This window comes from Bufo gargarizans, chromosome 3 (genome assembly GCF_014858855.1).
Source record: "Bufo gargarizans isolate SCDJY-AF-19 chromosome 3, ASM1485885v1, whole genome shotgun sequence".
Lineage (NCBI taxonomy): Eukaryota > Metazoa > Chordata > Amphibia > Anura > Bufonidae > Bufo > Bufo gargarizans.
In genome coordinates, this window is record NC_058082.1 from 5198269 (window position 1) to 5224043 (window position 25775).

General features: G+C 47.5%; 1 protein-coding gene across 7 annotated transcripts in view; it reads left to right on the forward strand.

The window, feature by feature from the left end:
- Window positions 1–25775, forward strand: part of LOC122932527 (NACHT, LRR and PYD domains-containing protein 12-like) — a 343399-nt gene that overhangs the window by 221210 nt on the left and 96414 nt on the right. For 6 of the 7 annotated variants that reach the window (XM_044286994.1, XM_044286999.1, XM_044286995.1 and 3 more), the window contains one exon: window positions 13075–13245. In XM_044286994.1, the coding sequence (XP_044142929.1) occupies window positions 13075–13245 (171 nt within the window). Of the gene's footprint in view, window positions 1–11938; window positions 12138–13074; window positions 13246–25775 lie in introns of those variants that run through there. The other variant, XR_006388313.1, reaches the window with a different exon arrangement.

The following is a 25775-nucleotide window of genomic DNA, read 5'->3' on the forward strand; positions in this document are numbered from 1 at the left end:
CATCTTGTATTTGCTGTCCATATGTTGCCATATATCCATAATGGGTCAGTGGGAGCTCAACCAAAAAGGGATGTTAAGCAAGAAAGACGGAGAAGATGGTGGCTCACTCACTGTTCCACGTTTGAAAGGTGCACTACCCCACAGCACTCCCTGAATGCTGGTATAAGTGATTGATTGGTTAGTGAGAGAATTTGGGGGTCACTTAATATATGGCAAATGGACAGATGTATAAAGGTTTATCAAAGATACTTTATCAAATATACTCGCTAGACATAGTTAAAAAATTAAAACATACTTAATAATAAAAACCACAATTCATGATAACATCTGTTATACACTGTACTGGTCTGTAATACCAAACACATCCACTATACACTCTACTGCTCTGTAATACCAAACACATCCGCTATACACTGTACTGGTCTGTAATACCAAACACATCTGCTATACACTGTACTGCTCTGTAATACCAAACACATCCACTATACACTGTACTGCTCTGTAATACCAAACACATCCGCTATCCACTGTACTGCTCTGTAATACCAAACCCATCCACTATACACTGTACTGCTCTGTAATACCAAACACATCCTCTATACACTGTACTGCTCTGTAATACCAAACACATCCACTATACACTGTACTGCTCTGTAATACCAAACAGATCCACTATACACTGTACTGCTCTGTAATACCAAACACATCCACTATACACTGTACTGCTCTGTAATACCAAACACATCCTCTATACACTGTACTGCTCTGTAATACCAAACCCATCCACTATACACTGTACTGCTCTGTAATACCAAACACATCCTCTATACACTGTACTGCTCTGTAATACCAAACACATCCACTATACACTGTACTGCTCTGTAATACCAAACAGATCCACTATACACTGTACTGCTCTGTAATACCAAACACATCCACTATACACTGTACTGCTCTGTAATACCAAACACATCCTCTATACACTGTACTGCTCTGTAATACCAAACACATCCACTATACACTGTACTGCTCTGTAATACCAAACACATCCACTATACACTGTACTGCTCTGTAATACCAAACACATCCACTATACACTGTACTGCTCTGTAATACCAAACACATCCACTATACACTGTACTGCTCTGTAATACCAAACACATCCACTATACATTGTACTGCTCTGTAATACCAAACACATCCACTATACACTGTACTGCTCTGTACTTGGTGAGCTGTGAGGAGGTGGCAGCGCTCTCCTGAGCTCCGGTGAATACAGCTTGGAGGTGCCAGGAGTTGGACCCCCACAGATAGGACTGTAGCGGTCAGAGGAGGGAGAGACTGCAAAGCAGGATTCAAGTACAGTACAGCGGACTAGGAGACTGAAGCAAAAACCGGCTTTATTAAGAAGCAAAATGAAACTGCCGGAAAACCTGAGTAACAATACAGTACCACCGCACCAGAGGCACAATGGTTCAAAGACAGGAATGGTATTAACAGGTGAACATAAATCAACAACAATGGCAATGGAGTTTTGCATATACACAGAATGAGCTAAACAGTAAGCAGTCAGCTTGCAAGCTACTCTCAACACTTATTTCCTATCTAGCCCTGCTACTCAGGGGACACTTCTACAGCGCACTGACTAAGTCCCTGACTCTATAACCTATCACAGAAAAGCACCGGTGCCACTCACAGTTCTGCAGATTCTCCTGGATCCAATAAGATGCAGTCTGGATCCAGGTCCGGTTCTTGCTTGGTTGTCTTTCTCTCTCTGGTCACAACAGATGCAGATCTCCACCTAGTTCCACCTCTGGCAGGAAGGATCCGGCTTGTACTGGTCTCTACACACGGTCCCACTCCTCTGGAACACACAGTGAAGTCCTCTGTGTGCAGCTCCACAGCTGTCAGGAAAATCACAGCTAATATAGCCTCCTGCTGCTCCAGTCTTTTATCTCAGCAAGGCCCCAGCAACTTCTGGAACAGCCCGGGAAAAACTTCTTAACTCTTTCTTAGCCTCTGGCCAGCACAACTCAGGTTCCTGTTTAGTCACAGTGGCCTCTGGTGGCCGGAGGGAAACATGACAGTCTGCATAGATATAAGTGCTGGAAATGCTGCTGGTTGATTCAGGGCTGCCTCTTACATGTCTCCCCACTTAAAGGTGGCCGTCCTCGGCCTCGCTATATAGTCCATGAAAAACAAAAGGGGTTAATGAAACATTTAAACGGCAGTACAACACTGTCCACAATACCTACAGGCAGACCAAATGAAATCATCAGCAGCGTACCTGTTTGGTGGAACCCCTGCAGTAGACCTACTGGATCTCCGGAGGTTTTGACTATCTGCTAGGACCTGACTTTCTCCACTGGGAGTTGTTAACCTGGGCTCTTCCATTACAGCAGGAGATCTGGGTGTAGTCGCGGGTTCCTCCTCACTGCGAGACGGTAGTGGTTCTGTAGCAGGAGCCTCATTACCTAGGGGACCGCAGTGTCAGGAACAGTCCACCAGTCTTCACATTCGTTTCCATCTGAGATAACATATTCTGGGTATGGGGTAGGAGGAGAAGGTGTCCTCTGAATAGGTGCAGGATCTGCGGACCGGCATGGCCGTAGCATATTCCTATGTAAAGTCCGTGAAGCAAACTCCTCATTTTCAACTTGCACTTCGTAAACCGGACCATTAGGGTACACACTCTTGATCACTTTGTATGGCTGTACTTCCCAACGCTCACTCAATTTGCCTCTGGGGCATTTCTCTCGTACCAGGACCCGGTCTCCAGGCTTCAGTGGCACCTCCTGGACTGGAGGACGGTCCGTATGAGTTCTCTCCTGTAACCGCTGGCCTGCCAAACGGCGGATGGTCTGGAGTCGCTGACGGTGTTCTTTCACCCATGAGGTGGTTGATCGCTCCATTAGGTCTTATGGCTGTTCCAGGTTCAATTCAACGATTTTTCTACCAGCTCTCCCAAACAGTAACCTATACGGTTTGTAACCGGTGGTAGTATGGACCCGATTATTGTAGGCCCAAACTAGTTCCACCAGGTAATCAGGCCAGTGTGCCCTTTTGTCTTCCTCTAGCGTTCTCAGCATTTGTAGCAGCGTCCGGTTGAAGCGCTCACAGGCCCTATTCCCTTGGGGATGATAGGGGGTCGTTCTGGATTTTTCAATACCGTACAGTCGGTGTAGCTCCTCTATTACTTTCCCTTGAAAGCACGCCCCTTGATCTGAGTGGATCCGCTTGGGACACCCGTAGACCCGGATGAAATCCTGACAGATAGCACGTGCTGCGGACTCAGCCGTCTGATCCCGAGTTGGGGAGACTACTGCAAATTTGGAGAAGTGGTCAACAATGACCAGGCAGTACTGTGGACCACTTGATGATTGTCCCACGATTGTCCAGCCGTTCCTCTCAACAACTCATTCAGAGGGCCTGCTATCTTGGCATAGTCTTTGATGAACCGCCGGTAGTACCCGGTCAGTCCAAGGAAGGCCTTCAACTCCCGTAGTGTTCTGGGCACTAGCCATTGTCGTATTGAAGCCACTTTGTCTTGGGACACCCTATGGCTCAAGTACTCGATCTCCCTCTTACAGAGATTACACTTCTTTGGCTTTACCTTCAGGCCATGGGATCGCAGTCGCTCGAGTACCTGCCATTCAGGTGTTCTTGAAAAGTAGCAGAGTATACGATGTCGTCCAGGTATATCAGAGTGGCTTCAAAATTCAGGTCTCCCAGGCATCTCTCCATCAGCCGCTGGAAGGTCCTCGGGGCATTAGTCAGCCCAAATGGCATCCTGTTGAATTTGAATAGTCCCATGGGGAGTATGAACGCCGTCTTTGCCTTGTCTTGCTCGGCCACTGGTACCTGCCAGTACCCGCTTGCCAGGTCCAAGGTAGAGAAGTATTTGGCTCGTCCTAGAGCAGTCAGAGACTCCTCGATATGTGGCAGAGGAAATGAGTCTCGCGCGGTGCATGCATTCAACCGCCGGTAATCCACACAAAACCGAATAGTGCCATCCTTCTTCTTAACAAGCACCACTGGGGCTGCCCAAGGGCTCTGGCTACCCCGCACCACTCTGGAATCTATCATCTGTTTCAACAACGTTTTCACTTCCTGGTACAACTTGGGCGGAATCTGCCGATATCTTTCCCGAATTGGAGGAGTGTCCCCCATCGGTATCTCATGTGTGATAGCATCCGTGCAGCCAAAGTCATCGGCGTGACGGGCGAATGCAGCCTGATTCTCCCACAGCATGTTTTCAACTGCTTGCCATTGGTCTGAACTGAGAGCCTTCACATCTATTTCCATTTGATCCAAGATGGTTCTCCCATTCCATTCTGGGGTCGGCATCTCTTCTACACTGGCAGTAAAGGGGTCCAAACAGCATCACCTACTGGAGCTAGAGTCACTTCTCTCCGACTCAATACTTCTCCCCGATGTAGGTACACACGAGCCAGTTCCACTCCTGGCGTCAAGGAAACTTCTAGATGTCCCATATTCACAGCTCTTATGGGTACTCGTCCGTTCTGGACCACTCCCAGTGTTCGGGCCCCAGGACATCCTGACACCAACTCTCCTAGGGCCGTCGGTTCTATTAACACCTCCATACCTTCAAGATTGCGGAAGGTTCCCACGGGTAACGTCAAAACAGTCTCCCGTCCAGGGGGGATGGTGAGGGTAGCCTTTCCTGACGCTCGGATCGTTCCCACAGACTGGTGTGCTGGGACACTTTTTTGTGTCCCACAGAATCGGATCAGCCGTTGAAACGCTTTCTGAGTAGGTTTGTGCGGAGTGGCTTGCTTCCTATAGCCTGGCCCCCGTTTGGTGAACATTATCTGATCTAATTCTCGCAGAATGTTCATGCCCATTATCACAGGCACATCTTCTTTGAACAACTCAGGGACCAACAGGATACATTTCCGTCCCACTTCTTGCCCACATAGCCGTACAGTCATCCACACGACTCCTGTGACATGGATCTGTTGTTGATTGGCCGCTGTAACCCGGACCAGCGTCTCTCGCTCTGGCTTGGCCAGCGCTTGGAAGTAACGGTAGAAGAGTGACTCAGGCATAGTCGTTACTTGTGACCCGGTATCCACTAAGCAGTCGACCGGAATGCCTTCAAATTCAGCTCGAATGGTGGGACACCCTGCGACCAGGTGTTCGGAGCCATACTGGGTATCTTGGCTCTCCACCTCCCCCACAGTACGCCCCACTACTGCGGGGGCATGAAGTTTAACGGTGGCTCTGGGCGTCTAGCTACATCACTCCGATAATCTCTGGCATAATGTCCATAATTTCCACACCGCCAACACTGTGCGCCTTGATAGCCTTCTCCTTGTCTGCGTATGGGGGGTGCCCTTAGGACTTGATTGACGGGCCTCCTTGGAGGATATTGAGAAGCTTGGTGAGAAGGTAAATTAGGGTGAGGATATTATGATATAGGAACCCATGGGGGCGCCTGATAAATTTGTTGTCGGGCCAGGTAGGCAGTTTCAGGGGTATAGTGCGACTCCATCAGTTTTTCCAGGTGTGTCAACTTTTCGTGCATAGCACTCAGAGAGCTCTGTAAGTCTTGTACTACTCTGACTAGGACCTCTTCGCTCTTTGAAACCTCGGGGGAAGTGACGGTCTGGGTCCGTATCACTCCGGACACATAACTTTCTTCTTTGCTCCGTGCCACTGCCTCTGCTAATATTTGTCTAAAGGTTAGTGTAGAGTCCACCCTAACTCGTTCCTGCAGGGCCCGTTTCAGGGGAGTGCTGTAGAGTCCCAGAATGAATTGTTCCCACAAGATCCGATCTGCAGTTCCCATGGCGGTTACTCCGCCCGCCTCTTTTTTCTGCACCTCGGCCAACACTTCCTGTAGCGCTATTGCACACTGCGAGACACCTTCGTCTTCCCGCTGAATTTGGTAAAAGAATTTCGCCCTGAGGTGCCCTGCGCTGGCTGTTTCACCGTATATTTCTTCAAGGGATCTCTTTTAAAGGGAATCTGTCACCTATTTTGACCATATAAAACCGTTAATATAATTAAAGTACCTTCTTACCTACATGTGTCTTCTTTCTTCTATTCAACTTTTCATTCTTATTAAAAAGCGATTTTTCTGATATGCAAATGAAGTCTCAAGGTGCCCAGAGGGGCGTTATTACTCTGCTCTAGTGCCCAGTAACGCCCACCTGCAGTGCCCAGCCCGCCTTTCTTCCAAGCCCAGCACGCCTCCTAAGAAATACATTTCCTCCCACATACTTGCCGAACGGCGCCGCCCCCTCCACTAAGTCATTTAATTTAACCACTGCATCGTCTGTGCTCCATCCTCTCTTTGCCTATGACACTGCCCACTGTCATTTAATGTATTCACTGCACACACCGGCCCTTGCTTCCTCCTCTCTTGTCCTCCGAAATCCCGCACAGGCGCAGTATCGCTGAGTGCCTGCGCCTACACGATACTCCTGCTCCAGAGCCCAGTGATGTAATCAGAGCACTGTTGCCTCTGAGAGATTCTAGAGGAGGAAGCAAGGGCCGGTGCGTGCAGTGAATAAATTAAATGATGTAGTGGGGGGGGGGTGGGGGGGGGGGGGGGGCGGCGCTGTAGGCCAAGAGAGGAGGAAACAAGGGCCGATGCATTTAATAAATTAAATGACGTAGTGGGGAGGGGGGCGGCGCCGTAGGCAAAGAGAGGAGGGAGCACAGACGATGCAGTGAATAAATTAAATTACGTAGTGGGGAGGGGGCGGCGCCGTAGGCAAAGAGAGGAGGGAGCACAGACGTTGCAGTGAATAAATAAAATTACGTAGTGGGGAGGGGGCGGCGCGGTTCGGCAAGTATGTGGGAGGACATTTATTTCTTAGGAGGCGTGCTGGGAGTGGAAGAAAAGCGGGCTGGGCACTGCAGGGGGGCGTTACTGGGCACTAGAGCAGAGTAATAACGCCCCTCTGGGCACCTTGAGACTTCATTTGCATATCAGGCTACTTTCACACTAGCGTTCGATCGGATCCGTTCTGAACGCATCTGATCATAATAATGCAGACGGAGGCTCCGTTCAGAACGGATCCGTCTGCATTATATTGTCAAAAAAAAGTGTGAAATTAGCCTGAGCGGATCCGTCCAGACTTTTACATTGAAAGTCAATGGGGGACGGATCCGCTTGAAGATTGAGCCATATTGTGGCATCTTCAAACGGATCCGTCCCCATTGACTTACATTGTAAGTCTGGACGGATCCGCACGCCTCCGCACGGCCAGGCGGACACCTGAACGCTGCAAGCAGCGTTCAGGTGTCCGCCTGCTGAGCGGAGCGGAGGCCAAACGGTGCCAGACTGATGCAGTCTGAGCGGATCCGCATCCATTTAGACTGCATCAGGGCTGGACGGAAGCGTTCGGGTCCGCTCGTGAGCCCCTTCAAACGGAGCTCACGAGCGGACAGCCGAACGCTAGTGTGAAACTAGCTTTAGAAAGATCGCTTTCTTTTAATAAGAATGAAAAGTTGAATAGAAGAAAGAAGACACATGTAAGTAAGAAGGTACTTTATTGCACATTGCTATGTTAACGGTTTTATATGGTCAAAATAGGTGACAGATTCCCTTTACTGTATTGCGCGTGGCTTCCGTTTGTAGTAGGACATTTTGTTGGGCCTCACCCTCTAGAGCGGCCAAAGCAATTTCTACTTGTAGTTCTTCAGTGCTCTGTAATCTTGACACCCAGTCCGACAGTGACATGTTCTGGCTATCAAATTTGGGTAGCAAGTTAAACAACGTGCCAATAGGGAGGGCCCTTGCAGGGGTTCCACCATTGCCTGAGGTGCTCACATTAGCATCATGCACATTGCCTTCAGCCGCCTCCATCTCTGTGCCAGTACCCTGCTCGCAGCGCCACTTGTAGCGGTCAGAGGAGGGAGACCGCAAAGCAGGATTCAAGTACAGTACAGCAGACAAGGAGACTGAAGCAAAAACCGTCTTTATTAAGGAGCAAAATGAAACTGCCGGAAAACCTGAGTAACAATACAGTACCACCGCACCAGAGGCACAATGAGTCAAAGACAGGAATGGTATGAACAGGTGAACATAAATCAACCACAATGGCAATGGAGTTCTGCATATACACAGAATGAGCTAAACAGCAAACAGTCAGCTTGCAGGCTACTCTCACTACCAATTACCTATCTAGCCCTACTACCCAGGGGACGCTTCTACAGCGCACTGACTAAGTCCCTGACTCTATAACCTATGACAAGAAAGCACCGGTGCCACTCCCAGTAGGGTGACCACATTTCCAAACTGCCATTCAGGGACACCCGCCCCGGCCCCCCCCCGCACCCATGTCCACTCCCCCAAAAATATGATTTTTGATACTTTTTTAAAAAAATTAAGTCACTTAGTGACAGCGGCGTACTTTGTACTTACGCTGGCAAGTTCATTGCATCGAAGTTATGCTTGAGATTGCTATAAACATAACTGCCTGTGCATTGTTCAGTGATTTGTGATTGTGCCCTGCATTGTCATGCTTGGTATTTGAATTTAAATTTGATTTGATTTAAAACAAATTCACCCTGTTTAGTGTCCCCTCAGTTCTCTGTGTGTCTCCTTTATTAGTGTCCCCTCAGTTCTCTGTGTGTCTCCTTTATTAGTGTCCCCTCAGTTCTCTGTGTGTCCCCTTTATTAGTGTCCCCTCAGTTCTCTGTGTGTCTCCTTTATTAGTGTCCCCTCAGTTCTCTTGTGTGTCTCCTTTATTAGTGTCCCCTTTATTAGTGTCCCCTCAGTTCTCTGTGTGTCTCCTTTATTAGTGTCCCCTCAGGTGTCTGTCTCCTTCATCAATGTCCTCTCAGTTCCATGTGTGTCACCTTTATTAGCGTCCCCTCTGTTCCCTGTGTCACCTTCATTACTGTTGTCTTAGCCCGGACTTACTAGCGGGAGCCGAGGTCAGGAGGACTCAGAGGAGGTCTTGGTCTGTGCCACTGCCGCGGTACTGGTAGGTGACGGTGAGTGACTCACTGCCTGCCCTGTACGAATCGATGCTGCTGCGCTGGCTCTCTCTGCTGCAAGAACCGCGGCGGCAGCTGGAGGAGGAGGAGGTGGGGGTGGAGTCGGAGCCGCAGAGAGAGCGGGACATGGTGACGTCACTGGTTGCTACACGCCAAGCGGGGCAGCCGTAGCAACCAGTGATTTAGGATGAATTAATTACAACAGCACTGCGGCAGCCAGTGGTGTACACACAATCCATGGGGCCCCGGTGCGAAACTGATCCATGGGGCCCCTCCCCGTTGACGCCCCCCCCCAACCTGCCGCCGCCCCCGCCGCATGCAAATCTATGTGTGTGTGTGTGTGTGTGTGTATATATATATATTATATACTGTATAATACTATATACAAGAGGATGATATTTGGTATAACATCTTCTTGTATATAGCGATATAGTGGACCACGCTGATGATATAACCTAGGTATCTCCTTATATGGGTATATATGTACAGCTGGTATAAGTTATACATCTTAATATACCAGAAGATGTAGTACTTATACCAGGCCAGCTCACATATAATAATATACAGAACATACCAAGGCCAGATAGTAACTCTTACCTGACCTGGCTCAGGCTGAAAGCTGCTGAATGGACCTGCTGAAAGTCTGCGGCAACTGGCAAGGCTGAATGCTGGCTGGGCTCAGTGTGGGCTCTGGCTGGCTGAATGAGCGCTGCTCTGGGGCCTGGCTCAGGCTGGCAGAGAGAGAGAGAACAAGGTGGGGTGAGTGACTAGTATAGAGTCAGACTACTAGGCAAGTGGGCAGTGGCGGACTAGCAGTGGCTCCCACGCTCCTCTGTTCCCAACTTCCTGCGGACCTGCAGCGCTGATAACATTGTGATGTTACGTAAGTGCGTGCAACTGCGACCCCTGTATGTACGCCCCAACTACAACTCCCAGCATCACCAGACAGCAGCATGCCTAAATTTGTATTTCCACCAGGTCTAGAGAGCCACAGGCTGAAGACTAATGCAAGAACAAGAAGGTATACCCCAATGTGCGCAGTCTGTTCATCCCTTTATAAGCAGATGTAGCAGAGCAGAGTTAACAAATTGCCTCAACCATAACTATGTACTTTTACCCAGAACTGCAGGTGTCAGCATCAGGTACCAGCAATGCATTTCCCACGTAAAACCAGCTCTGCTACATTATGTACTAGAGCTGGTTTTGTCATGCATTTATTTTGCCTTCATATGGTAAAATACTTCATTGGCCTATCAACGGCTTTATAACTAAGGCTACTTTCACATTGGCGTTTTGAATTCCGTTTATGAGATCCGTTTCAGGGATCTCACAAACGGTTCAAAACGGATCAGTTCAGCCCCAATGCATTCTGAATGGATAAGGATCCGTTCAGAATACATCAGTTTGCCTCCGTTCCACCTCCATTCTGCTCTGGATGCGGACACCAAACGGATCCGTCCTGACTTACAATGTAAGTCAATGGGGACGGGTCAGTTTTCACTGACACAATATGGTGCAAGTGAAAACTGATCCGTACCCCATTGATTTTCAATGTAAGTCAGGACGGATCCGTTTTGACTTAGAATTTTTAAAAAAAAGAATAATGCAAACGGATCCGTCCGACTTACACTTAGACTTTTTTTTTACATAGTAATGCAGACGGATCTGCACCTAACGCAGGTATGAAAGTAGCCTATTAACTCTGCTATATTTCTGTAGCCTGAAACCTCTGACTGCACAGTTGGGCTGAAACTACTACACCCAACATGTTCTGGCAGTAATAGTAAATGGATATTGGTGCAATTCTGAGCTACTAGTCTATGTATTATATAGACTAGTAGCTCAGAATTGCACCAATATCCATTTACTATTACTGCCAGAACATGTTGGGTGTAGTAGTTTCAGCTCAACTAACTGGGCAGTCAGAGGTTCCAGGCACCAGGCTACAGAAATATAGCAGAGATAGAGCCACTAGCCAGCCCCCATCAGACTCTACTCTGAGTCTACTCTGAAGTTCTGAACTTACTCACCAATTATGGTGAGCTATTATGAAGACCTTTTTTTATTTTTACAAATCTTATCTTCTTGCGGCATCGGCTTCTTCGCGCAGCGCTCGCGCTCCTACAAATCTTTTCTGGCGCCTTCTCCCTGCTGCGTCTCGGCGTCGTTGTGCGCCTGCGCAGCCTAGGGAAACCTCATGTTCGGTGCGGCCGCCCGGGGAGGAGACTCAGGGGGAGGAGACTTAATGGAGGGTCGGGCTGGCCTGGCTGGCACTGAAGCGCAGCGCAGAAACGCAACACTGGGCGGCGGGCCCCGGGCCGGCAGGCAGCGGCAGTGAATGTTGCAGAGTGCAGACTGGCAGGCAGGCAGTTGATTCCGGGACTCTCTATTGTCCCGGTTTGAAGGCTCCCGGGACACGGGACAAAAACGTAAATTACGGGACGATCCCGGGCAAACCGGGACACGTGGTCACGCTAACTCCCAGTTCTGCAGATTCTCCTGAGTACAATAAGATGCAGTCTGGATCCAGGTCCGGTTCTTGCTTGGCTGTCTTTCTCTCTCTGGTCACAACAGATGCAGATCTCCACCTAGTTCCATCTCTGGCAGGAAGGATCCAGCTTGTACTGGTCTCTACACACGGTCCCACTCCTCTGGAACACACAGTGAAGTCCTCTGTGTGCAACTCCACAGCTGTCAGGAAAATCGCAGCTAATATAGCCTCCTGCTGCTCCAGTCTTACTGTTATCTCTCAGCAGTCCATCTCTCCGTTATCTCAGCAAGGCCCCAGCAACTTCTGGAACAGCCCGGGAAAAACTTCTTAACTCTTTCTTAGCCTCTGGCCAGCACAACTCAGGTTCCTGTTTAGTCACAGTGGCCTCTGGTGGCCGGAGGGAAACATGACAGTCTGCATAGATATAAGTGCTGGAAATGCTGCTGGTTGATTCAGGGCTGCTTCTTACAGGACATCAATATCCAGTTCCTGGAAAACCCCTTTACATTCTTCAGCAGACCGCTATATGATAACATAAAGGTTCTGATGATCCCTTTAACACATCAGTTGATGAAAACACAATCTGAGAAGAGCAGCGCTATCAGTAATACCTGCCCCCGCTGTATAACACATAACGGGAGCAGTGACCCCCTCCCCGGATAACACACAGGTAAGTGTTCCCGGACTGACCTCATCAGAACCTGCATTGTGCCTCCACATGGAGGAGGTGTCATATGTCCTGAGAGACATCTGGAGGGACAGGAAGGACACATCTGCTTCTATGGGGCGGATTATGGGTCTGAGCAACTCCCAGGTTATACAGAGCTGTAATATGTACATGAGCCCTTACCGCCATAGAGCGCTCATCTCTGCCTGTGCTACATTACAGCTGTATGGCGGTATTATTACTGATGACCCCGGCTGTAATTTACTCAGAATGGAGACGATTACTGCTCGTTATCAATAAGTAATAATCAATACCAGCAGAATCCAGAGAAACCCTGAATGTAGTGTAATGTCTCCTATTAATCCATCCCCCAAATAACTGACTGAGCGAGGGCCACATGTGTCCTGTAGTAATGTGAGGAGGAGAACGGGGGCCACAGGGGCCACAATAGATGGTGGAAGAAGGAGACCGAGGGCCACAATAGATGGTGGAGGAAGGAGACTGAGGGCCACATAAGATGGTGGAGGAAGGAGAATGGAGGACAAAGGGGCCACAATAGATGGTGGAGGAAGGAGAATGGGGGCCACAGACTGAGGGCCACAGATGATGGAGGAAGGAGAGCTCTCAGCAGCTGATGACGCTGACACAAGTTCCTCCAGCTTTATGACTATTGTACATTCATGTTCTGCCATCATCACTGATTTATGACATGCCATAAAGTGAGGACACTCCTCAGGGTTCTGGATTTCTAGGACATGGACATATCATACAGCTGCCGCCATTCCTGACATCCACCACACACAAGAGGCGGCTTCTAGTGATGACATTTATGGATTTTACTAACAGCCGGGGACATTTTCTCTCCACAGTCACAATCTACAGACTTTATACTAACGCTCTGTGGACGCCTCACCCACATCTCATCTTCTTATTCTTACAGATTGGGCAGTAATTATCTACCAGACACTTCCTGCATCCAGTTGGCATCTGTAATAAGGAATAACCAGTCCCTGAAGACACTGGACCTGACTAATAACCGTCTGTCTGGTCCTGACTTCAGTGACTTGATGGAGGCTCTGTCCAGTCCGGCCTGCAGGATAGAGACATTACTGTGAGTATAAGAGACGTGTACAGGACGGAGACATGTGGGGCACACGTTATACATGGAGCTTATTCTATTTTATGCTCCGCACCATTGTTATGTCTATGAGATAAACTGCTGACCGCTCCTTGATATGTGACGTCTACTAATGTCTGACTAATGCCCCAGGTCTAGTGGTGTCAGCGCCCACCGCCCCCCTTACCTGCGCCCCTGATGTCGGCACAGTCTGTATAGAAGCGTCATCTGCAGCAGATTTATCATCTTCTCTCCACATCACTGAGATTTTACCTTTTGCTTTTTTCCCGACTTCTAAGAACCATAACGTTTTTACTTTTCCGTTCACGTTGCCGTCTGAGGGCTTCATGCGCTGCTGTATTTTGCGGTCCGTCTAGAGAAAAGTTCTATTCCTGTCCTCGAAATGGAGAAGAATAGGACGTTTTATGTTTTTCGAGACCACAGGACAGACTTCAGGGTGTGGGGGGCACACGGGGTAATGTCCGCACGTCTTGTGGCCCCGATGAGATTAATGGGTCTACATCAGATCCGCAGATCGGCTGCAGACTGAGACTACGGTCGTGTGCATGAGGCGCAAGATGGAGGTTTAATGGCCCCATTTAATTTACCATAACTTGTATTGAAAACACCGTAAAAAAAATTTTGGGGGGCTAAAATATCTAAATTTTTTGTTATTTTTTACGGTGTTGCCGGTGTGCCAAAACTGACCTGACGACCCTATCCTGAGGATCGGTACAATTACAGCGATACCACATTTATATGGTTTCTTTTATATTTTACTATCTTTAAAGTAATAAAAACCTTTGATAAATCTGAATGTCCTTCCCGGCCGTATCCGGACCCCATGGCCGCTTTCTATCTCCATCTACAGGGCGGAGGCTGGTTTTTGCCGGGCGAGCTGTAGTTTTTATTGCTGGCATTTTGGGTCACAAATAACTTTTTGATCTTTTTATTTTCTTATTATTTTCAGGGGGTGAAGTGACCAAAAACCAGCGATCGCTGTGCGGGACAATCACTTGTACATTTTACTAGTTCGGACATTTTCGGATGCGGCGACACCAATTATGCTTATTTTTTATTCTTTATTTTTAGATTTAAAATTGGGAAAGGGGGAGATTAGAATTTGTATTTTTTTAAGATTTTTTTGTTTTTTCTCTTTTAACTGTAACCGCGGGGTGTGGACAGACAAGGGTATATGAGGAAACACAGGGAAATCTATGGACACGTGAGCGGTCCACGGAGGACACGGACAGATCACTAGCATGTTAATCAGCCCGTACGGGGTCAGAACTCAGCCGCACTTCAGAAATGTTTTACATGTTTTAAAAGTAGTCACAAAAAAAACCTAAAAAACGCAGCAACATCAGCAGGTGACAGAACAGATTTTGTCCGTTTTCAGCCGCGTTTCTCTCTGGACGTCTGTGAAATGTTTTTCCTCTATAGTGAAAGATGTAAAACCGCCAGATCTCCAGCACGCCGCGCTGCTGAAAAGAGGCAGAAAAAACACATAATTAGAAAAACTCCAGGAATAAAACTCTTCTGTCTGATACTTTCCATAGACCTTTACTGCAAAAATCACCAAATCTCAGAAAACCCCAGTAAAAGCTGTGTGTGACCGCGGCCTCTGGAGGGCGCTGCAGATTGCAGTTTGTGGCCGCCTGGGATCTCGTATGTATCGGCATGTAAAGCTGGAGGCTTCAGCAGCATTCTGTGCGCTGTCCGCCTGCCACGTGTCACAGTATAAAGCCGCACATCACAGCCTACATTGTGACACGTCTATAACCACACGTGACATCATCACATATCGGGCTCCAGTAGAGAACGCTTCTCTCCATCTGTATCACTATTAGTGCCCCATCATTTCCTCTATTAGGCTGGTCCTGTAGGGGTTAAAGCATCTGATGTGCCACACTGTGATGTGGCATGACGAGTGCAGTATGTGGCGGTACTTTATATTGTAGTACAGGTATAATATACGGCTCAGACAGGTGACAGGGCTCTCAGTGAGATGATATCTCCTGCTACATGAGTCTGTGTGCGCCACCTAGTGGCTGTCAGGTGACCTGCGGCTGCCGAGGGTTTTCCTGACATTGATATAATGAGACATTGATATAATTTAGATAATTAGACAACGGAAAATAAGAAAACGTATTTTCTAGATCCTCTATGAAGGGAATGTGGTTTAGTGAAGTGGAGGCGTCGAGGTCCGGAAACTTCAGGTGTAACAACCAGCGATGGTGCATGTGGTCCCCTCATTAATGTACCTCCAAATAGATGTGTCTCCTGTCACTGCTCTGTGGTGTCCGGCCACGCTGCTTCTCCTGCTGGGGTTATTTTTAAGTATTTATGTGCAACACACACAGTTCTGGTACACACACAGCTCTACTATACATACACAGCTCTGCTATACACACATCTCTGCTATACACAGACAGCACTGCCATACACACATACAGCCCTGCTATACACACATACAGCTCTGCTACACATACACACTTAGCATCTTTACTGAAAACTCACATCTCCCTACACCAGTGACGGCTGTACAGTCTTCCTGCTTTGGCTCCTCCTATTGACGACATCATCAAAGGTCCTTAAGCTGTAGTCTTCATCTCCCTTCCGTACAGTGTAGGACCTTCCTCCCCCATGCACTGAACGGATGGTTCTCCTGCCTGCCGACTCTCTCACTGATCAGGCAGATCTGTATGTGCGCTCTGCCTGATCACTGATGAAGCAGTCAGGGTCTGGCCGTGCTGGATCTCCCTGACTGCTGTTTATAAGACTCTTTTAGCAAGATTTTTTCTTACTAAAAGGGCGTCTTATAAATTGTCAAATACGGTAAGTCTGATTTTCAGTGATGTGGTCCCGGTCATAGGAGAGAACTGCTGAAAAGTATCTGCATTGTAAATGTCTTCTCTGGGACTTTGATATTGATGGCCTGTCCTCAGGAACAATATCTGACTGGTGGGGGCCCCCGACACCCTGCCTATCAGGTGCTTAAAGAGGCAGCGGCGCTGGGTGAGCACTTAGGCGCCAATTTATTAAGACCGGCTGTCACTACCAGAGCTTTGAGACGTTCTCACAGCTCTGTGTCTCCACCCCTGTGATGATGTCATTTAGAGTTTGGAGGTGTTCTCACTGTTCTGTGTCTCCGCCCTTGTTGTGATGTCTTTACTCCCAGCTGTCTCTCCTGATTTCCCTGCCTTTAAATCACCCCTCCTCCTATTGCAGGGCGTGGATTATATTTCTCTTTTCAGTTGTAGCTCTGCCTTGAGTATCTTCGCTTCTTTAGCTACTAGTTCCCTGGACCTGTGATCTGCTGCTGCAAGCACTCCGGATATTGCCAGTGGCCCTTGGATCCGTCTTCTCTGCGGACTGCAGCTTCATCAGCTAAGTGTGCAGACTTTGTTGTGGTTATTTCCTGGTGATTTCCTGACTGGATCTGAGGTGGCCCCGGTTCCCTCCATATTCTGAGCAGGGCATCGGTGGCCGTGCCCCTTCCACTATTGTAGGGGTTACAGGGCTCATCAGTCTAAGGTACGCGGGCATGCCTCGTTCCACCATTTGGATCCGGGCATGTGCTTTAGCAGCATAGGGAGAGTGTTGAGGGTCTGACAGGGGTCACCCTTTCTCTTCCCTAGTTTGGGGTCCGGTCAGTAGCTCTTCTTACTGTGTATGCTCTGGTTACCCTTAAACAGCCGTGACATTATAATCCACCAAAACCGTCCTTGTTGACATGGATCCGCTTTCTGACCTGGTTGACCGCATGCAGGGTCTTTCTTTGGAAGTAGCGGATCTCCGTCAATCTCTGACTCACCTACAAGCATTGGGCTCTGCTCCGGCTCATGGAGTCTGTTGCGAGCCAAAGGTCTCACTTCCGGAAACGTTCTCCGGGGGCAGTGAGAATTTTGTTCGCTTCAGAGAGGCATGTAAACTCCATTTTTGTTTGTGTCCCCACACCTCTGGTAATGAGGAACAGAGGGTGAGGATTGTCGTCTCCCTGCTCAGAGGTAATGCTCAGACTTGGGCTTTTTCGCTGCCATCAGGGGATCCTTCCCTTCGATCCGTGGAAAGGTTTTTTGTGGCCCTGGGGCAGATATATGATGACCCGGATCGTGTTGCTCTGGCAGAATCGAACTTACGTGTTCTATGCCAGAACAAACTGTCTGCGGAGCTTTATTGTTCTGAATTTCGGAGATGGGCAGCTGATTCAGGCTGGAATGATGCTGCACTCCGAAGTCAGTTCTGTCATGGTCTCTCAGAGGATTTGAAAGATGCCTTTGCTTTCCATGAGAGACCAACATCCTTAGAGTCTGCCATGTCATTAGCGGTACGCCTTGACAGGCGTCTAAGGGAAAGAAACAAGACCTCTCCGTCCAGCCATTGTCAGTCTAGGGGCAATGGTGCAGACTCATTCAGTATGCAGGGGTCTCATCCTGTCTCGCTCCCTTCTGAGGAGGAGCCCATGCAGCTAGGCCGACTTGCCCCTGATAAAAGAGGATTTAGTCCTCAGAATATGGTGTGTTTTTGTTGTGGGGGCATAGGTCATTTGGCAAATGTTTGTCCGTCTAGGAGATTCCTGACCTGTTCTAAGAGCAATAATAAGAGAAAAACCTCAAGAGGTGGATCATCAAGTTCTGCTTCATCTGCTACTTTGGGCAAAGTTGATGTGGGAATTGATGCTTTTCCTTTGACCTGCAGTTCCCGTTTTCTCCTGTCTGCCAGGGTGGCGCTAGAGAGCAAAATCATTCCTTGTGAGATTTTTGTCGATAGTGGAGCGGCCGTCAATCTTATTGACACTCAATTTGTAGCCTTGCATGGTTTTCAGGTGTGTACATTAGAAAAGGATATACCTGTTTTTGCTATTGACTCTGCCCCACTCTCGCAGAGATCTCTGAAAGGCATTGTTCACAATATCCGGCTAGCTGTAGGTGACACTCATGTGGAGGAGATATCTTGTTTTGTCCTTAACGGATTGCCTTCTCCTCTAGTTTTGGGGCTACCCTGGCTCACTAGACATAACCCCACTATTGATTGGCAAGGAAGGCAAATAAATGAGTGGAGTGACTTTTGTAGAGAGAATTGTCTCACAGCCACTCTTGCAGAGGTGTCTACTAAAACTCTGCCATCATTTCTCTCTGATTTCTCGGATGTGTTTTCCGAGAGCGGTGTTCGGGAGCTACCTCCTCACCGGGAGTTTGACTGTCCCATTAACCTCATTCCCGGCGCCAAGCTGCCAAAGGCACGCCTCTACAATCTCTCACAACCGGAAAGACTCGCAATGCGAACCTATATCTCTGAGAGTCTCGAGAAGGGGCATATTCGTCCCTCAAAGTCGCCTGTTGCCGCGGGTTTTTTTTTTGTTAAAAAAAAAGATGGCTCTCTGAGACCTTGCTTAGATTTTAGGGAGCTGAACCGTATCACGATTCGCGATCCCTATCCCCTTCCTCTAATCCCGGACCTCTTCAACCAAATTGTTGGGGCCAAGGTGTTTTCCAAATTGGATCTGAGAGGCGCGTACAACCTGGTCAGGGTCAGAGAGGAGGATGAATGGAAAACAGCCTTTAATACCCCTAATGGGCATTTTGAGAATCTCGTTATGCCTTTCGGCCTGATGAATGCTCCGGCCGTCTTTCAGCATTTTGTTAATAGTATTTTCTATCATTTAATGGGGAAATTTGTATTGGTGTATCTTGATGATATTTTGATTTTTTCCCCTGATGTTCAGACCCATCAGGATCATCTTTTTCAGGTCCTGCAGATACTGCGGGAAAATAAACTGTATGCCAAGCTGGAGAAATGTCTTTTTATGGTATCGGAGATTCAATTTCTGGGTTTTCTCCTCTCTGCTTCTGGTTTTCGCATGGATCCGGAGAAGGTCCGTGCTGTGCTGGAGTGGGAGCTTCCTGAAAATCAGAAGGCATTGATGCGCTTTCTGGGTTTTGCTAACTACTACAGAAAGTTCATTTTGAATTATTCCTCTATTGTCAAACCCCTTACTGACATGACAAAAAAGGGGACGGATTTTTCCTCTTGGTCGGAGGAGGCGCTTGCAGCCTTTTCTAAGATTAAAGAGAGTTTTGCGTCTGCTCCCATCTTGGTGCATCCCGATGTTTCCTTACCTTTTATTGTCGAGGTGGATGCTTCCGAGGTGGGTGTGGGTGCAATTTTGTCCCAGGGCCCCTCTCCTGCCAAATGGCGACCTTGTGCCTTTTTCTCTAGAAAACTCTCCCCGGCAGAGAGAAACTATGATGTGGGAGATAGGGAGTTGTTGGCCATCAAGTTGGCTTTCGAGGAATGGCGCCATTGGTTGGAGGGGGCCAGGCCCCCTATCACCGTTTTTACCGACCATAAGAATCTGGCATACTTGGAGTCGGCCAGGCGTATGAATCCGAGACAGGCCAGATGGTCTCTGTTCTTCTCCAGATTCAATTTTGTTGTTACTTTCCGCCCTGGGATCAAGAATGTGAAGGCTGATGCTCTCTCTCGCTGTTTTCCGGGAGGAGGAAACTCCGAGGACCCGGTCCCATTTTGGCGGAGGGGGTAGTTGTTTCTGCTCTATATTCCGATTTGGAGGCCGAGGTCCAGGCTGCCCAGTCTGAGGCACCTGCCCGTTGTCCCTCCGGGAAGTTGTTCGTGCCTCCTGAGCTACGTCACAAACTCTTTAAGGAACATCATGATACGGTTCTTGCTGGTCACCCCGGGAGTAGAGCCACGGTAGATCTCATTGCTCGGAGATTTTGGTGGCCGGCTCTTCGTAAGTCTGTGGAGGGTTTTGTGGCGGCTTGTGAGACGTGCGCTCGCGCTAAGGTCCCTCGTTCACGACCTTCAGGTTCCCTTCTCCCGTTACCCATACCTTCCCGTCCTTGGACACACCTGTCCATGGACTTTATCACGGATCTTCCTCGTTCCTCGGGGAAGTCGGTGATCCTGGTGGTCGTGGACCGTTTTAGCAAGATGGCTCATTTCGTTCCTTTCCCTGGTTTACCCAATGCTAAAACGTTGGCGCAAGCTTTTGTCGATCATATTGTTAAATTGCACGGCATTCCCTCTAAGATTGTTTCCGATAGAGGCACGCAGTTTGTGTCCAGGTTCTGGAAGGCTTTCTGTTCTCGCCTGGGGGTTCGGCTGTCCTTCTCTTCTGCTTTTCACCCGCAGTCGAATGGTCAGACTGAGCGCCTCAATCAGAATCTGGAGACATATTTGCGCTGTTTTGTGGCAGAGAACCAGGAGGATTGGTGTTCATTTCTCCCTCTTGCTGAGTTTGCTTTGAACAACCGTCGTCAGGAATCTTCTGATAAGTCACCATTTTTTGGTGCATATGGGTTCCATCCGCAGTTTGGGACATTCTCGGGAGGGGCTCTTTCTGGTTTACCTGAGGAGGAGAGATTTTCCTCGTCTTTGTCTACCATTTGGCAAAAGATTCAGAGTAATCTCAGAAAGATGAGTGAGAAGTATAAGCGTGTGGCTGATAAGAGACGTGTGCCTGGTCCGGACCTGAATGCGGGTGATCTGGTGTGGTTGTCTACAAGAAATATTAAACTGAAGGTTCCCTCCTGGAAATTGGGTCCCAAGTTTATTGGGCCTTATAAAATTTTGTCAGTCATCAATCCTGTTGCCTTCCGCCTTGATCTTCCACGGGTTTGGAAGATACATAATGTATTTCACAGATCTCTCTTAAAACCATATGTCCAGCCCACGGTATCCTCCTCTTTGCCTCCTCCTCCGATTTTGGTTGATGGCAATCTGGAGTTTGAGGTTTCCAGAATTGTGGACTCTCGCATTGTCCGCGGTTCTCTTCAGTACCTCGTTCATTGGAAGGGTTATGGTCCTGAGGAGAGGATGTGGGTTCCGATGTCGGACATTAAAGCCACTCGCCTTATCAGGGCATTTCATAGGGCTCATCCTGGGAAGGTGGGTCCTGGGTGTCCGGAGTCCACCCGTAGAGGGGGGGGTACTGTCACTACCAGAGCTTTGAGACGTTCTCACAGCTCTGTGTCTCCACCCCTGTGATGATGTCATTTAGAGTTTGGAGGTGTTCTCACTGTTCTGTGTCTCCGCCCCTGTTGTGAGGTCTTTACTCCCAGCTGTCTCTCCTGATTTCCCTGCCTTTAAATCACCCCTCCTCCTATTGCAGGGCGTGGATTATATTTCTCTTTTCAGTTGTAGCTCTGCCTTGAGTATCTTCGCTTCTTTAGCTACTAGTTCCCTGGACCTGTGTTCTGCTGCTGCAAGCACTCCGGATATTGCCAGTGGCCCTTGGATCCGTCTTCTCTGCGGACTGCAGCTTCATCAGCTAAGTGTGCAGACTTTGTTGTGGTTATTTCCTGGTGATTTCCTGACTGGATCTGAGGTGGACCCGGTTCCCTCCATATTCTGAGCAGGGCATCGGTGGCCGTGCCCCTTCCACTATTGTAGGGGTTACAGGGCTCATCAGCCTAAGGTACGCGGGCATGCCTCGTTCCACCATTTGGATCCGGGCATGTGCTTTAGCAGCATAGGGAGAGTGTTGAGGGTCTGACAGGGGTCACCCTTTCTCTTCCCTAGTTTGGGGTCCGGTCAGTAGCTCTTCTTACTGTGTATGCTCTGGTTACCCTTAAACAGCCGTGACACCGGCGTTTTACATGTCTTTCTTAATAAAGCTCTACAAGACAATTTAGACTATCACATCCAAAGTCACAGGTGCACATCCATAAGGCTAGCATGCCAGCAGCTCACCCTAACAGGCTTAGGTCAGGCCCAGGAGAGGCAGTTCTGTTAGTGTTAGGTACCTATCTGCAGAAGCCACCTTGACGTCGGTAGATGGGCCCGACACACGTATGATCAAATATGTGCACAAAGAACTTCCATTTTTCATGTATAGTAGGTATAGTACCACTGTAATCCAGAATACTCCCTAATCCTGGGTTCAATTATTAACATTAACCCCTTCCCGACTGCAATCTGTATATATACGCGATAGCTGCACATGCCCCGTGCAGTTATCACGTCTATAAATGTCAAGACAGTTCTTTAATCCAAGCGCTGCAAAGCGCTTGGATTAAAGCTTCTGCCCCTGCCCTGCTGCTGTCACGGACAGCATACAGTCTAGTAATGCCGGCAAGGGACCAATCAGAGTGGCCCCTTGCCGACAATCGATCCGATTGGTTAGTCTGTGCAGACTAACCAATCGGATCGCAGCAGTGAAAAAATGCCGGTTTCAGGCTCTGATCTGCGCTCTGCAGATCAGAGCCTGAAATCAGGTAGTGTTCCTCATGCCCCCCGATCTGTGCCCCTCCAAGCCCTTGGTGCCCCTCCGTGCCCCCCCCGATCTGTGCCCCTCTCCTGCCTCCTGCCCTGTTGCGGTCCGCCCCCTCCCCACCCCATACATTAGTCCTGCCGGCTGCCCCAGCCTTCCTCAATGGCATGCTGGCGGCCGAATCAACCCCGACCCCACCCCCCCACCCTTTCCAGCGCTGCCCCCGATCCCCCTGCTGTGTGTGATGGCGGCGGCTCCATTCCTGAGCCGCCGCCATCAGCAGAGAGTGTCAGCTCTATGCTGACACTCTGCTGTAACCTGTAACCCCATAGATGCCGCGGTAGCTGCATCCATGGGGTTAATAGAGGGAGGGAGCTCCCTCTCTCCACCATCGGGGCTGCTGCGCTGCGATTGCAGCACCCGATGGTTGCCATGGCAACCGGACGCTTTCCAAAAGCGTCCGCTGTTGCCACCTACAGGGCATCTGATTGTATTATACTTTGCAATGCAAGAGCATTGCAAAGTATAGTACAGCCATCAGCCCCACTGGATCTTCAAGATCCAAGAGGGACTTGATAAAAAACAATGAAAAAGAAAATAATAAAAGTAAAAATAAATAAATAAATAAAAAAATTAAATTTTTAAAATAAATTGCCTTTTCCTATGAAAAATACACATATTAGGTATCACCGCGACCGTAACGACAGTCTCTATAAATATATCACATGATAGACCCCGTATAAAAAACACCATTAAAAAAAAACCGGTGTAAAAAAGACATTTTTGTCACCTTACATCACAAAAAGTGTAACAGCAAGCGATCAAAAGGGCTTATGACCCCCAAAATAGTACCAATCAAACTGTCACCTCATCCCGCAAAAAATGATACCCTATTTAAGACAATCGCCCAAAAAATAAAAAAGCTATGGCTCTCAGACTATGGAGACACTAAAACATCATTTTTTTGGTTTTAGAAATGCTATTATTGTGTAAAACTTAAATAAATAAAAAAAAGTATATATATTAGGTATTGCCACGTCCGTAACGATCTGCTCTATAAAACTGTTACATGACCCAACCCCTCAGATAAACGTTGTGAAAATAAATAAATATAAACTGTTCCAAAACAGCCAATTTTTTGGTCACCTTGCCCCATAAAGTGTAATAATGAATGATCAAGAAATCCTATGTACCCAAAAATGGTACCAATAAAAACCTCAACTCTTTCTGCAAAAAACAAGCCCCTGCACAAGACTATCGGCAGAAAAATAAAAAACATATGGCGTTCAGAAAATGGACACACAAAAACATAATTTCTTAATTTCAAAAATGCTTCATTATGTAAAACTGAAACAAACCAACAAAGAAAGTATACATATTTGATATCATTGCGTCCGTAACAACCTGCTCTATAAAAATAGCACATGATCTACCCTGTCAGATGAATCTTGTAAAAAAATAAAAAATAAACGGTGCCAAAACAGCAATTTTTCGGTTACCTTGCCTCACAAAAAACTTAATATAGAGCAATTAAAAATTATATGTACCCCAAAATAGTACTAATAAAACTGGCACCTTATTCCCTAGTTTCCAAAATAGGGTCACTTTTTGGGAGTTTCTACTGTAAGGGTGCATCAGGGGGGCTTTAAATGGGACAAGGCATCTAAAACCAGTCCAGCAAAATCTGCCTTCCAAAAACCATACGGCGTTCCTTTCCTTCTGCGCCCTGCCGTGCGCACTTACATCAGTTTACAACCACATGTGGGGTGTTTCTGTAAACCGCAGAATCAGGGTAATAAATATTGAGTTTTGTTTGGCTGTTAACCCTCAATGTGTTAAAGAAAAAAAATTCATAAAATGGATAAATCTGCCAAAAAAGTGAAATTTGGAAATGTCACCTCCATTTTCCTTTAATTCTTGTGGAACACCTAAAGGGTTAAAAAAAATTGTAAAATCAGTTTTGAGTTACTTGAGGGGTGTAGTTTCTACAATGGGGTCATTTATGGGGGGTTTCCACTTTGTAAGCCTCAAAAAGTGACTTTAGACCTGAACTGGTCCTTAAAAAGTGGGTTTTGGAAATTTTCTTAAAAATTTTAAGAACTGCTTCTAAACTTCTAAGCCTTCCAACGCCCTAATAAAATGACATTTCCAAAATGATGCCAACATAAAGTAGACATATGGGAAATGTTAAGTAATAAATATTTTATTAGGTATGACTTTCTGTTTTAGAAGCAGAGAAATGTAAATTTAGAAAATTGTGAATTTTCTATTTTTTTTGTAAATTTGGGATTTTTTCATAAATAAAGGCGAAATATATTGACTAAAATTTTTGACTATCATGAAGTGCAATATGTCACGAGAAAACAATCTCAGAATGGCTTGGATAAATAAAAGTGTTCCAAAGCTATTACAACATAAAGTGACGCATGTCAGATTTGTAAATTTGGACCTGGACACTGGGGCATCAATGACCCTTGGTCATGAAAGGGTTAATAAAGCCGTAAACTGGTGGTAAATCCGTCGAGGTTATCAAGAAGCACCGGCCTCTCCATAACTTCGGGGCATCCAGCGCCAGTCCTAAATAGAAGACCGCTTCAGAGCCGATGAAACAGGCATAGAAAATGGTAAATAGGACGGGTCTGCCGGAAAATTCCCTCCCCCACCCACTGTAATACCAAACACATCCACTATACACTGTACTGCTCTGTAATACCAAACACATCCGCTATACACTGTACTGCTCTGTAATACCAAACACATCAGCTATACACTGTACTGCACTGTTATACCAAACACATCCGCTATACACTGTACTGCTCTGTAATACTAAACACATCCACTATACACTGTACTGCTCTGTAATACCAAACACATCCACTATACACTGTACTGCTCTGTAATACCAAACACATCCACTATACACTGTACTGCTCTGTAATACCAAACACATCCGCTATACACTGTACTGCTCTGTAATACCAAACACATCCACTATACACTGTACTGCTCTGTAATACCAAACACATCCACTATACACTGTACTGCTCTGTAATACCAAACACATCCACTATACACTGTACTGCTCTGTAATACCAAACACATCCACTATACACTGTACTGCTCTGTAATACCAAACACATCCACTATACACTGTACTGCTCTGTAATACCAAACACATCCGCTCTACACTGTACTGCTCTGTAATACCAAACACATCCGCTCTACACTGTACTGCTCTGTAATACCAAACACATCCGCTCTACACTGTACTGCTCTGTAATACCAA